A 14,330-nucleotide genomic window follows, 5' to 3' on the forward strand; every position below is an offset into this window, starting at 1 on the left:
TATTTAATAATTCAATCATTTTAAAATAAAAAATAACTATAATATTATTTTATCTTACCTTATTATAATTTTATTATATATAAAATACACCCTTAATTTCTTGCTCTTCCTGATTTTTGGAAGGAATAATTTTTGGTTTTATACCAAAAATAACAAAAACGTTTGCTTTGATAAAAGGAACAAGAGAAAGTTCAAAAATAAAAGAAACAAGTGTGTGGTTCTCTTGAGAGACCGACGCCAAACGGTCTCACCTACTTTTACGTGCGGTCCATTATTCCATAATTTCAAAGCTTCAATGTGAAGAAAATTTTCCCAACAAAAAAAAAAGTTATCATAATAAATATAAGTAAATTAAATTGTAAATGTCATAGTGTAATTTTTTTAATTACTTTTCGTTATTTCGTTTAACTCTTTGGACATTCAGTTTAAAGGATTTCAATTAAATTAATCTCACTTTCTTATAATACACTTAGACCAACTAATGAAAAAAAAAAGCCAAATTGAAGGAATTTATGAAATTTTTGTTTACCAATCTTAAATTCAATGTATAATTGATTATTGGAAGGACCAAAAGTCCCAAAGTAACTGCAAAATTTCCATAATAATTATAATTAGTTTTAATTAGATTTTAATATAAAATTAATTATGTAGGAGTTACAAATAATTGTTAAAAATTATTTAAATTGATCAATTAATTTAAATCCTGGCTCTCGAGGACACTATAGAGCCATAATTCGGCCGTTTGCCCGATTCTTGGCCTTCGATATTTTATTTTATATAAAAAGAAAAATCCCCTTTTGGTAAAATTTGTATGAGTTTTTTTTTCTTTGTTTTTTTAAAAAGAAATCAAGAAAATGAAATGATTTGTCAATTAGGTTGAAAAGTATTTAAATCGAATTAAGATTTTAATGTTGACTTGAACAAATAAAATTCCATATGTTTGCCGACTATTTGGACTTATTCTCCTTAGATAAATAGAATAAAATTTTCCAAGATCACATTCTTTAAAATTTATCCAAAATAATGGTCTACTGACTCTACTCTTTTATTTCCTTGAAGAAAAAAACCTTTTTGGTGTAATTTTTAATTTTTTCAACTTTTTTACTAGTAAAAAAAATTATTAATATTCATTTATTTTTTAGATCTTATATATATTGCATGCTTTAAATTAAAACGTACTTTTTTAAAATTATAATTATTATTAAATATTATATTTATATAAAAAAATAATTAAATAAATAAATCAATTAAATTTACACTTAATAAAACTTAAATTTAAAATCTCAACTTCTCAAATTTATTTATTTATCGCTGAATCAGGGCCTCTATAACTTGAAACTCGTGTTAGGTTAGAATTCCACTATTTACACGTAGTAAGATAACATCTTAAAATAAAGTTTTAATATATTTTTTAAATAAATATTTTTAATAAAATATGACAAGCTTTTTATAATTAAATAAGTATATTAAATTTGAATTATGAATAATATTTTTAATAATTTTTTATATATTATTAATTTTTTACATTAATCTTTATTAATGTATTGGTTTAAATTTTTTTATTAAAATATTTATTAAATCATTGTAAAAGGCAACTTCACAAATCATCTTCGCATAAGTTTTTGTCTCTATCTCTTTTCTTACAGTTTATTTTAGCAGCCACAAGTCTGACAACTCGCAAGTCTCCTATATGAACATCTCTTCAATCTCCCCATAGCAGAACCTTATTCTGTTCTCGTGCTTCAGACTGGAATCCAAGCATCCATCCACTGCCCAAAACCACCAAAGTCACCCACTTCTACTTTCCTATAAAACCAAACTCAAAAGCCCAAAAGAAGATCAGAACAAGAAACAGATGCACGATGGCTATGAGATCCATGTCTATGTCTGAAAACGGAAACCATTAGCAAATTCAACAGAAACCCATTTCTCAAATTCAGATTTTAACACTGGCCATTTGATTATTTTTCGCTTTTCTTGACAAAAAGATTATGAAGAAAATTAGAGGGTTCAAGCTTGGACGCAAGCTAGTGAAGGTTTTCAAATGGATAATCCGACCCAGAAGAAGTAACTACACGAATAGTTTCTTGACACCGCCGAGCAGAAGCTACAACCCGTTATCCAGAATCTGCTCATTTGTGCGGTTTCTTCTACGTGGAAGAACCAAGTGGTTGTGTAATTCGAATTCGGATCCTGGCTATATCCAATTGGGTGAGGAGGGAGTGAAGAAAGTTGGGGTACCGAAGGGGCATCTTGCCGTGTACGTGGGCGAATCAGAAGGTGACACAAGGAGGGTGGTACTGCCTGTGATTTATTTTAATCACCAGCTATTTGGGGAGCTATTGAAGGAAGCGGAGCGGGTTTACGGGTTCAATCAATCGGGTGGTATCACGTTGCCTTGTGGGATTTCGGAGTTTGAGAAGGTTACGATGCGAATTGCCGATTGGGATCATTGCCGACGCAAATAACACAAACACCGTCTCTTTTTGTAACGATATCTTTCAATCTTATTGAAGATTTACGGTGGATAAAAATTTGATTTGGCAAATTTTTGTGAACATAGGATGTCCATGATTTTTAGGAGGCTCTGTTCTCTCTGTCTTCTTGTAGGACTTTTTTTTTTTCTTTTTTTTTTAACCACTCCCAATGGCTTAAGTGAAATTCTTCGGCATAATTTACGAGAATCATTGCATTAAGGCTCTTTTTCCTAAATTATTTCATTGGTGAATTTTTTTTTTTTTTTTGAATTTTCTAATTTAGTTACAAAGGAGGATATGAGGCTTCAAACTCTGATAACCTCCCAGATGCAGTAGATGCCATGGCATCAGTTGGCTTTATTGGTGATTACTGTTAAGCTTATTTGAAGGTTAAAATTGCATCATTGAATATTAATTTTACTACAAATCTAAGCTCATCTTTTATCCTATTCTTGCAAAACAGCTGCAATGCATGTATAAGTAAACGATAAATATCTTCCTCTTTAACGTTGCATATTTTGAACTATAATTTTTGTCACTTTCGTCATTCAACTATCAGGACTTTTCCATTAGTTTAGATATATACTTAGGAATCTCCTCAGAATATTGTTGTCTGTTTATATAATGGTAGATAAGAACTTTTAAAATTTTATACATTGTTATAATGCTGGGGTGATTAAGTTTGATTTGATATTGAAAAATTATATAATTTTTGTTTATAAAAGAGACTACAATTTAGTGATAAAAAAAATGATTGTAAATGTTGAAATTTATTTCTTAATATTGATTACATGAATTAAAATATTTTAAATTATTCAATTTTTAAAACCTAACAGCTCATACATAAAATTTCAGGGATAATTTTATTTGCTCACGGAAATCTAAGTCACGTGCAAGTTTGACTTGCTAAAAAGAAAAGGAATAATTGTTAGATTAGTGTGTAGATGGCTAGGCTGCAAAAATAATTAAGACAGGCATTATCTAAGTACAAGAATCAAGGTGTCCTGACAAATGTGGATTTATTTAATAAGCTCAAAACACTTCATGTTAGCCAAAATGCGAAGCCGCCAAACGGCCAGAGTATTCGATTTGGATCGGGGAATTCAAGGCATTGAATCGATGCTGGATTGGATGATTTGGTAAGCTTTCGATGAGTTAAAGGTAACCTAGGATTCCAGATTTTTTTTGAAGGTAGAATATATGAATTGGTACAAAAACTTTGTTGAAATCAATGATTTGGAATTAAAGGATTTGAAAATGCAAATATGATCCAACTTATATCTCTATGTAAACAGAATATCATGCATCTATTCTCTAGTGAACACATTTGAGTGTGTCAAGTTCAAATATTAAAGAGTAGGTTAATTAATTATAAATGAAGAAAATTAATTTTTGGCTAAGTGAAAAAATAATTACTATTTCTTATTATGTAATTCAAAATTTAATAATCAATCCGAGGACCAAAAAAAAAAAAAAGAATATTGGAAACAGCCTGCAATTCAACAGGTTAGCTACTTTAGATCAGCAACTCCCCGTGTTTTCAGACCATGACCCTTTCATAGTCCCTTAAGAATGGTATATAAGTCAAAGACAAGATGAGAAAAAGAATTAAATTTTCATTTTGAAGAAAGGATATTTATCAAACTTATAGACGAAGCACAGACTGAATCAGTTAGGTTATTTACATGTAAAATGGGAAAACTGGACCGAGTTGGAGACCAATTCCTCCAAGAATTATTTTCCTAGTCAATGCAATTTTGATGCCATTCATAGCTTGGGTCAATGATAAAAGAAAACTCAAAGACTAGAATTTCCGAACATGGGTGCTTGTTTATAATACATAGAGGACCAAAATTTGGCAAACTTGTCTGTATTACAGAAACTCTAGCTCCTCTTTGATTAATGTTGAATTAGCCATTTTGGTCCCCTATCTCCTTACGTATAGAATATGGAGAAAAATAGTAGTACCCCAAAGGAGAAAGTAGGGAAAACCTTTGCTAGCTGTTCAAAACTTGAAAGAAAGAATAATGCTATCGAATGATCATATACAGATATGAGAGATATTGGGGGACCAACGACCACTAAAAGGGACGAAAGAGGCAATCATAGCTATAACCTAGACCTACTCGGCCTTCTTGTCAAATAGTTTAGCCCCAAGGTCATGCTGCGCAAGCCCAAACTAGGCCTTCTTGTCTTTGAAGATAACTCAAACTTCGGGCATTGACTATGTCATTTTTTATAGAATTGCTACTAGCAGAAAAACAAACTCATAATATTATTTTTGAAAATAATCTGATTTCATGGCAGTACTAATAAATGCTTTATGTATATATTTTCCTCAATCAAGCGCTGTAGCCTTGAATTGAAGGGTGCCATTGAATTGGATCATGGCTGCTGCATGCAGCAACACAAGCTTTCTCCATTAAGGATTGGGAAACACCACTATTGCAAATGTTGGCGAATGCGCGCATATGTTTCATGCCGTTTTGAGTTAGAGACCCACGGTGTGTTTCGAACAAGCGAACCTGGAATGTAAATTTGGTTATAAACAATGAAGAAAGGAGAATGGTTAAATTTTGAGAGGAAAAGAAACTAATACCATGGATTTCAAGCATTGTGTTATAGTACAAATTAACTTGTGAGATATTGTTCATGCTGGTCTTTTTGATTTAACGGTTTTATTTCACTAAAAATGTCTCATAAATTTAAGGTGATGTGAATTATTATATCTCAAAATCAATTTTAATATACAATCGATGTAATATTCATGACTCTTTTTTAGGATCATGACATTATCTCTCACTCTAACGAAGACTCACATTTTTTAGTGACACATCGTTAATACCTTCAAAACCGGCTTTGATATCAAATGTTATAGTCCTCTCAAAACCAACTCTAATACACTATCGATGTGTATGTCATTCATGATTCCTCTTTAAGATCATGATATATTTTTTCACTTTAACGAAGGTCCACCGTCTTTGGTGACATATCGTTAGTACCTTCAGAGTTAGTTTTGATATCAAATATTACGGTCTACATTAACTTGTGAGGTATTATCCATTCTGGCTCCTTTGATCTTACGATTTTGTTACACCAAAAACACTTCACAAGTTGAAAGTAGTGTGAACCCTTATATTTCAAGACTAACTCTAATATACAATTAATGTGAGATTCATAGTTTCTTTCTAGGATCGTGATATCCTCTCTTACTCTAATGCCACTATCATCGATAATACATTACTAATACACTAGAATCAATTCTGATACTAAATATCACGATCCATACTAATTTGAGAGGTATTATTTGTTCTATCTTTTTAATCTCATAAATTTAAAATAATATGAATTGTTATATCTAAAAATTAATTTTAATACATAATTGATGTGAAATTCATAACTCCTCGGCGAAATCATGACAAACAAACAGACAGTCATCCACAAGGGGCAAACCAGGTTCCTGACAGAGTTAAGAATAGCAGAACGTTTTGCTGGTCCATACAAGAGTGCTCCAATCAAGTCAATGCTTCCATCCAAGTGGATTCTGTGCCTCATAGTAATCTGTTTTAGTATTTCTGTCCTCTTTGACCCATCTTCTGAATTTTTGACTGTATAACAAACAAAATGACCAAACAAAGGACTGAATTTTTGTTCTCCATTCAAAACTAAAACCAAATTATCTAAATAACGGCTGGCTCACCATATGCCATAAAAAGAGAATATCTGCATCTCTCTGGTTAACAGCTTCCATGTGAGTGGCAGGGCTCAACGCATTTGGAGGAAAGCTTATAGTGGCAGGATCAAAACCTTGATATAAATAAAGTTTTTCAGCTTTAATGCTTGTATTCCCGTATTCCATCACATGCGATCCACCAAAAGGGTAAGAGTTGAAATTGGAAGTCCGTTCCCTTAACCTGCACAATGAAAATTCAAGAATACTTATACTTTAGTATTGCCAATAGGGAGTTCAGCTGACCATAAATTAAAAAAAACTCCAAAATTTGCTGAAAATTTGTTTTGCTTACTGTTTCATACTGTCGCTTTACAGTTTCTCTTTCCAGATTATGAGTTTCACTGCAGATCATAAGAGTAAAAAAGAGCTAATGAGTAAAATTCATTTGAGACGTACTAACTGAAATTAAAGACATGGTGGTAATAACAACTGCTTAAAAATGAAGATTATTATAGAATCATAACAGGAAAAGGGGCTTTTTTCTCCCAAAAAATTAGAGAAGAGAAAAATAGTCAGAATTGTGATAAAATCACATTCAACTAGCCCTTAAATGTAAGATCAAACAGCTTGTCAATTATAGCCTTTATTCAAGCTGATATGGGATCTCAAAAAAAAGTTCGAAGGAGAATAACTGCATACCTATCCTCCATCCAAGCCACTCTGTACAAATCTCCTAAACAAGTGATAAACTCAGAAGGTGGAGAAGGTTTCATCACAGGACAATATGTCCCCCAGCTACTTTCTTGCACATTCGATGCTGTTGTCATAAATATCAAGATCTTTGGGCATTATGCCTTCAAAGATACTCCCACTTTCACAAGCTTCCACATATAGAACCTGGTGGCATCAGAAATACAAATGTAACAGACCATTGAATCTATCCATGCGTAGAGCATGAGTAATTTTGAAATTAGAAGATCTGTTACCATCTCTCTGTAGCTTCCTGCAGCATGTTTCTTCTCCAAGACATCAAGAAAATCCATGGGATACAGAAATGGCATATTTGGCATCCCCAGAATCAAATTTCAAATTAGTTAGACCTTTTGGGCTTTCTTAACTTTTTTCCTGGTTACTCTTACATGCATCTTAAATCTATGTCCTCAAAGATGAACATTAAATGGAGTTAAGCAACTGCTTTAGATATTAGATAATCAACTGCAATACTACTACTAGTTTGCCAATCACAATTTATGTATTTCAGCAAAATTTGCAGAAGCTGCTCTCTTTTTTAGGCTTCTCACCAGTAATTAGGTCTTATTTGGTTGAAACAAATGGCTACACAATGAGCATAAACAATGCAGCTTAAAGAAAATTTTTAAGGTACCGAGAACTCCAGGGTCACCATGATCCGAGAAGTATATAAATATTCTGTCATTGGATTTGCTATCAACTACCTTTCTACTTCCTCCACTCACTGCACTTCTGTTACCAAGAAGTACTGCATACAAATTTGCTGCAGTAACATGTTCACCCGTATAATCCTACCATTACGATCCCATAAATTATATCAGTATGCTTATATTTGCAGTAAATTCAATTGATTAATTAAAAAAAAAAAAAACTTAAGTTCATCATTCTAACACCTTTTAACATGTATTAAAAGGTGACAAAACCTATTGGCTTGTACATAATTTTGGTTGAAGTTAAGTCTTCTTTCATTTGTTTTTTGGCAAAAGTTTACTGTTCATTCTCCAATAAAAGTAGCTTTTTTATGCAACCACTTTCGGGAGAGTGACATTTGCTCGTCATCCCCGTGTTAATAATTCTTTTTTGTGGAAGTTTGCATATTAATGAACACCCATTATAAATTTAGGTCCTAGGATTACATCCATTAATCTAATCAAAAGCATCAACAATGATACTAGGTCCACCCATTTTATCACAATCAAAGTAGCCCATCACTATCAAATTGATGTCAAATGACATAAACAGCTCACGACACCAATCATGATTAGAAAATTTTAAAACCTTAAACAGTTCGATTATACTAAACATATCAATCCATATATCTTATAGTATATGCCACACACTTTTTCTTATCTTATACAAAAATTATATGCCTGTCGATCCCTTGGAGTCTTTTTTCTTGTTTTCTATAAGAAATTTCTGCCTGTAAACGTCAAATGCTTTACTCATTTTAACTAAAGTAAACCTCAAATTAATTTCTAGACCATTCCGAACCCAAGTAATTAAACCCTAAGTCATCCTTGATAAAAAAATAAGTACTTGATGAATAAATCCAAGAACTAAAAACTAATTAAGTTGGTAGGATAGACCGAAGAGTATTCTCACTTGCCAAGTTTCATTTTTGTTGAGTGAAAGGAATGTTATTACCTTAGGCACGCCAGCATAAACATCATCGCCTTGGGGATGGTTGATGATGACTCCTGGCCTCGGATTCAACTCATGCATAGCTATGTCATCGTACATAAACACCACTATGTTCTCTTCCTTTAATCCTCCTTTCCTTAACAGCTGATAGGCGTGGCATACATCTGCCTGTAGTTGTACCCACCAAAAAAGTTTGTCTCATGTTAATTGAATAAAAGTATAAAACTAACCAGTGTTAATATAGTACTAGCTAGCACTATGTCCACCACTAAGAAAAAAGGGAAAGAAAGCAAAGAGAATTTTTAATTACTCGTAGTGCAGATTTATTTTTAAAAGAAAAAAGTAAAAGCATCTTATATGAAACGAGTCAGGCCGGTGTTTGATCTTTTCTTTCGCCGGTGTTTGATCTTTTCTTTCAGTTCATTGAAAAGAATTCAAACCTTATTATAAGGTGCAAAATGCTAAACCTGATGCCTGTAATTACCAAACCCAGCTGAACCAGCCGCAAGGACCGCCCATCTAGTTCCAAGTTGCTGATCATCTTATATCTTGCGGTTCATCTTTTTCAGTAGGCAGCTGGATTCCAGACACCCACTGATTCAGCCGGGCGGCTCGTCCAACACTTAATTCTTCAAAAAGCAACAATAGCAAGAAAAGTAAAGATGGGTTCTTGAGGAAAACTGAATTTTGTCCTCCCATGGATGTTAAATATAAATTCTGAACCGGTTCAAGAAAAGCCTGCAACAGGCCATAAGACGAGAAAAAGGAAAAGAAAATGAAATGGTTACGATTCTTGAAGGGAAAGCAGTTAAAGTGGAGATGGTAGAGCGGTGTGAGATGCCATGCAAAAGAAGAGGTTGACACGTGTGGAAATAGTTTCTGAACTGTGGGTGCTAAAATCCTCAGCTTGAAACAAGTTTGGTTTTTTTCTCTGTTTGTTTGTGAATATATGTTTACTGTTTTCTTCCGTAAGTGGTTTGGTTTTTCTTCAGGGCCTTACTTACCTTCTACTTCTTGTCAGGGAAAGGAAAACAGTTTTCTGGGACTACTTAAAGTAAGAACCTTGGAAAGGTTTGCGCTTTGGGTGGTTATGAATCTTGTTTAAAAGTTTTGTCCTACAAATTAGTATTAAACTATGATATGATTACATAAAGCATATGCTGCCTGATTTTTTTGATATTCTTCCTTGGAAAGAAGCTTTACGGATATAAAAAGGGGTAAAGTTAAGCTGGTTTGGTTTAAAGAACACAAATTTGATCATCGCAAAGCTGGAATAAATCAATCTATTAAGAGTCCTATTTAGAGTCCATTAGAGCGTATAACTGTTAATCATCAGGTCAAATGTCCTTTCCATTGTCACAGCCATTGTCAATTATCAACTGACTGTAAATCAGTAATGAGTAGTAATCCACTTTGTTTTTTCTTTAATTTTTCTATTTCATATTCATTTTTCTTTTAAGTATTGGACACAAGCCATCATTGTGTAGAAGAAACAAAAACTAGCTTTGTTCCACAGAAACATCTAGAAATGGAATCCTTGGAAGCAAATGCTTTGCTCCAGTGGCAAACCATAACTGGCTCTGTTTCATTCACTTGGAAGACAATTTATTCTTTCCAACTTGCACATGCTATGACATCTTTGTTCAAACATGATATTTTTAACAGATCCAAAGAACAGAGTTCCCGATTTGATCCCGCAATATATTAAAGAGTGATTTAAGCGTTTCAAATGGAACTGGCAAAGCCAGAGATTGAACGCGTCGAGCAAGCAATTGATCGTATGAAAGCCACACGAAAACATACACGAACAAGATTCTCAGGGGTTACGCGTTTTTACTAAATAATGAAACAACACCGTTCTACCCTTCTCTCCTCCTGTGATCTAGCTCTTAGCAACCCTCCGCATTAAATATGAACTCGTCCAGTTTCTTTTCCTGCTGGGATTTCATTTAAGCCAATTATTAATTGTTACTATTAAGGTTAAAATTTTACCTGCTTTTATTCAATCTCAAGAACAATCAAAGTCAATTCATTTAGTGACGAGCGAAGACCAACAATTACTATGAAAGTCAATTCCTGATCCCAAGCTCAAAAAATAAATCCCAGACAGCAGTTATATTCTTCTCGGTGCCAAATTGCTGATAAATTGATTTGAAAATTTCCAACTGAACCTAATCCATTCAAATTAACACAGCAAAATAAAAAATTACTGAACTGGAAAAAGAAAAAAAAAAGTCAAAATTTTCCTTCACATTTATCTGATCTGGACAATTCCAGCAGTGACCAGCTTTTGAATCTTGTTCATCACAATGGGATTCTTCATGTGCTCCTGCGCTGCCTTCGGGTTCTCCTGGAAATCAATCAACACCTGCCCACATCCCAATTCTTTTTTAGTGAACCATACAAGCAACAAAGAATCCAAACGATCAAGTTACAGGTACCGCAAAGCTGAACCAATATTTTTTCAGTACTTACCTGACCCATGACAGGATCGGAGAGAATGTTTTGAATTTCGGGATCTTGCATTGCTTTGGCCTGCAACATCACACCGATTTCAATTTAAATTTAAATTGGCATCCTAAACAGTTTTTAGAACCCATATGCAGACAAAGATATAAACGACATCCTCACCTGTCTTTCCTTCAATTCTTCAGGACTCAAATCACCTCTGCTAGCTTTGTTAATCTGTTCTACACATCTGCAAAATAATTAAGAGAAACAGGTAATTATAAGATATACTGCTGAAATAGGAACACAAAACCATAAAACCTGAAGTAGAAAGCCACTTACCTTCTAACACCATCAAGCAATTCCTGGTTATTAGGATCATGTTTCAATCCTTCCTTGTATGTTTCTAAAGCTTTGTCATACTCCTTCATGAAGAACTGAACAGCACCCTTTCTCGTGTAACCCTTAGAAAAGGTTGGATCAAGCTCAATGCACTTCTCAGCATCTTTCAGTCCCTCAGGCAAAGCACCCAATTTTGTGTAGCATGCAGCTCTATTGCTGTATGCCTGACAAGGCCAAAATGCATTTTAACGGTCAATAAGATGCTACTTTTTGTGCCTTGGTCACCAACAAACTCACAAAAACAGAATAAGACTTCTTACCTTTGGATCTTTGGGGTTTCTTCTCAATGACTCTGTATAATGCTTCACAGCCTCGGGATACTTCTGCTGCTTGAAACATTCATTCCCTGCATATATAATCTTGAAGTCAGCAGATAAACATAATAGGTGACTATATTTTTGCTCACACCAACACGCATATCACATATGGACTCAGACGATACTCAAATCAACAGGATAGCAAGATGCATAAATACCAGTGGCCAGAAACATAAACGGCCAGAAACATAAACTGCCAGAAACATAAACTAGTAAGAAAATTAAAGAACCATGAAGATGCCAGCAAAAACTAAACATAAACTAATAGAGGATACCTTTCTCACGCTCGTCATTAGCTATCTTGGGATCAAAATATTCTTGTTGCTCAAGTTCCTTCTTTGCTTTTTCAGCATCATTTAGTTTCTTCAACGTGTCTGGATTGCGATGCTCTGTAAGAGCTTTCTGGAAAGTCTCAATAGCTGGATCATAATCTTTTGAGCATTTCGCCATCTTCACCAAAGCAGTTCCCTTCCTAGTCAAAGCTTTTGCTATCATTTTAAAGTCTGATCTGAGCTCTCTACATCTTTCAACAGCCTTGTCACAATCTTTAATGCAGTCCTCATACTGCATTCAACAAGGACCATAGGCAAGAAAATGGCAGTGAAGTTAGATATACATATAACCAATTGTGAACTATAACCCCTACAGTAGGTTCTTTTCCAAGCACATAACATACTAAATCACATGATGTTGACAGAAAGATTAGGGTCCAGTAGAAATAATGGGAGCAAAAACATAATAATGATAATGAGTCCACATCTATCCAAGCCCAAAAATTTCAAACCTTCTGTAATGGTATTGATAAGAATGTAGAAAATGTGGGGAAAATCACTATTTTGGAGGAAAAAGCTAGGACTTTCTTTACCCCACCCTCATCCCAATGTCATCCTTTGAAGAAGAATGCAAAATGTGTTTGTGTGTGTGTGTGTGTGTGTGTATAAACTCATGAATACCACCATAATTAAGCAGATGGCATGCATTCTGAACACTTAGCAACACCTGACAGAACACTCACAATCATGCCATCATAAATTCATACTCAGCAATCATGCTAAGATAACATTCAAGATGAACTTTTATAAGTTCAACCACTATTAGGGTGCTAGTAAAAACTGGGATCTATCTTAGAGCTGAAGGGACCCGACAGTGAACATCATTCCAAAGTACTATGTAGTCATTAATTATTTTACACTCTAACATGCAATTAGCATGAATGTTGTGTTACTGATCTAGACCACCTACATTTAGACGTTTACAACTAAAAAGGCAAATATAAAAGTATAAAATCAACCAACAATTTCGACATTTTATAAATTTCATAGCAATAACTAAATTTCTAACTTCTAGACATATAGAAATAAATAGCCATGCCTTTCCCATTTCCAAATAAACGGCAGCCCGATTGGTGATGTATGAAATATCTTCATCATCAAGCTCCATTGCTTTCGTGTAATGCTGAATAGCTGTCTCGAAGTCCTTCCTCTTATATGCGGCATTTCCAGCCTCCTTCTCCTTTAAAGCTTTTTCCTTTTTTTCCATTTTTCCCTTCTCTTCCGTAATTTCCATCGGTTCTGGTTCAGGCATAGGCTCTGGCTTCTTCACCTCCTCCTTAGCAGGCTGTGAAGGTGGCGGAGGTGGTGGTGAATCCGCCTCTGGAACCTCCATGTCATCCCCACCACCATGTGCCTTAAACTTAACATTCAACAAAACCCCCAGAGCTTGCATAACTCTCTGATCTTTCAAATACTCATTCAACTTGCTAGGGTTTCTCTGAATCTCCTGCATCGCTTTAACAAAATCCGGATGCTGTAAATAAGCCCTAGTCGTCGGATCCGCCGTCAACTTTGCCCACATCTCCGGTCCCTTAAAAGCGTCACCAAATGGACTAGGAGGCGAAGCTGCCCTAGCTCGGGAATCCGAAGCCGTCGCCACCGATTGAGCATCAACCAAGCCAGATTTCAAGGCTTCATTATTAGGATCAATCTCAAGACCCTTTTTATAGGCTGAAATAGCGTCTTGGTATTGGTGCAAACCGAGGTGAGCCGCGCCGAGCCTGCTGTAACCTTTGGACCAGTCCGGTTTAAGGTCGACGGTTCTTTTAGCGTCGGATAATGCAGCATCGTATTGATGGAGAGAAGCGTAAGCGGCGGATCTGTTAGAGTAAAGGACGTGGTTGGTCGGGGAAATGTTTATAGCTTCGGTGAAGTGTTTGATGGCGGTGTTGAAATCGCCGGAAGAAAAGGCGGCGTTACCTTTGGCTTTGGCTTCGTCGGCCATAGCAAAGAAATTTGATAGCTTTGATTTCTTTTAAGGGTGAAGAAATGGGTTTTTGGGTTCGGGAAATTGAGACAATGAAGGCATGTATCAGAGAAAAGTAAGTTCGACTTCGAGGAGCAGACCAAAGAACTGTGGTGGTTCTGGAAGCCTCTTGGACATTTGTTTGGTCATGGGTTGAATTATTTCTCGAATTATCTAACCAGACGTTTGGGTATACGGTAAGAAGTTCTCAACCTATCCTATCCATGCTTCAAGTTTAAAAACCTCCACACGAGCCACGTATGTTCACAGGTGTTAATTACATTTTTCTTTTTGGGCCTCCCTTTCTACTTCCTAGTTTTTCCT

General features: G+C 34.7%; 2 protein-coding genes and 2 pseudogenes across 3 annotated transcripts; 1 reads left to right on the forward strand and 3 right to left on the reverse strand.

Annotated features, from left to right (window-relative positions):
* Positions 1-1,587: 1,587 nt before the first annotated feature.
* Positions 1,588-2,715, forward strand: LOC111305614 (auxin-responsive protein SAUR36 pseudogene; annotated as a pseudogene).
* Positions 2,716-4,819: 2,104 nt separating this feature from the next.
* LOC149516707 (vacuolar-processing enzyme-like) lies at positions 4,820-6,187 on the reverse strand. The gene is made up of 4 exons (XM_089765196.1): positions 6,178-6,187; positions 5,910-6,085; positions 5,297-5,380; positions 4,820-5,002 (listed from the first exon to the last, which is right to left on the reverse strand). The coding sequence occupies exons 1-4, from the start codon at positions 6,185-6,187 to the stop codon at positions 4,820-4,822; spliced, it is 453 nt and encodes a 150-aa protein (XP_089621322.1).
* On the reverse strand, positions 5,811-9,216 carry LOC111302348 (vacuolar-processing enzyme-like; annotated as a pseudogene). Its single transcript, XR_016344987.1, has 7 exons — positions 9,026-9,216; positions 8,545-8,709; positions 7,605-7,691; positions 6,850-7,047; positions 6,503-6,551; positions 6,178-6,391; positions 5,811-6,085 (listed from the first exon to the last, which is right to left on the reverse strand). The product of XR_016344987.1 is annotated as a vacuolar-processing enzyme-like (transcript).
* A 1,413-nt stretch (positions 9,217-10,629) lies between these two features.
* LOC111305621 (hsp70-Hsp90 organizing protein 3-like) lies at positions 10,630-14,248 on the reverse strand. The gene is made up of 7 exons (XM_022903321.2): positions 13,080-14,248; positions 11,984-12,272; positions 11,652-11,737; positions 11,332-11,555; positions 11,173-11,239; positions 11,017-11,076; positions 10,630-10,909 (listed from the first exon to the last, which is right to left on the reverse strand). Exons 1-7 carry the CDS (start codon positions 13,983-13,985, stop codon positions 10,796-10,798), a joined length of 1,746 nt encoding a protein of 581 aa, XP_022759056.2. The 5' UTR covers positions 13,986-14,248; the 3' UTR covers positions 10,630-10,795.
* Between the last annotated feature and the right edge of the window lie 82 nt (positions 14,249-14,330).

Source organism: Durio zibethinus, chromosome 9 (assembly GCF_047325235.1).
Source record: "Durio zibethinus cultivar Kanyao isolate XHJ-2024 chromosome 9, ASM4732523v1, whole genome shotgun sequence".
In the NCBI taxonomy this organism is placed as follows: Eukaryota; Viridiplantae; Streptophyta; class Magnoliopsida; order Malvales; family Malvaceae; genus Durio; species Durio zibethinus.

What these genes read in the sequence shown, in the direction of transcription:
- LOC149516707 (XM_089765196.1), bottom strand. An exon ending in TTTGCCCCTTGTGGATGACT is followed by an intron (nt 5,381 to 5,909) that starts GTCTGTTTGTTT and finishes ACACATCGATAG; the next exon opens with TGTATTAGAGTTGGTTTTGA. An exon ending in ACGATGTGTCACTAAAAAAT is followed by an intron (nt 5,003 to 5,296) that starts GTGAGTCTTCGT and finishes TTTACATTCCAG; the next exon opens with GTTCGCTTGTTCGAAACACA.
- LOC111305621 (XM_022903321.2), bottom strand. Translation starts at nt 13,985, where the DNA reads ATGGCCGACGAAGCCAAAGCCAAAGGTAACGCCGCCTTTTCTTCCGGC. An exon ending in TTTATTTGGAAATGGGAAAG is followed by an intron (nt 12,273 to 13,079) that starts GCATGGCTATTT and finishes TGTTGAATGCAG; the next exon opens with TATGAGGACTGCATTAAAGA. An exon ending in TTGCTTGATGGTGTTAGAAG is followed by an intron (nt 11,240 to 11,331) that starts GTAAGTGGCTTT and finishes ATTATTTTGCAG; the next exon opens with ATGTGTAGAACAGATTAACA.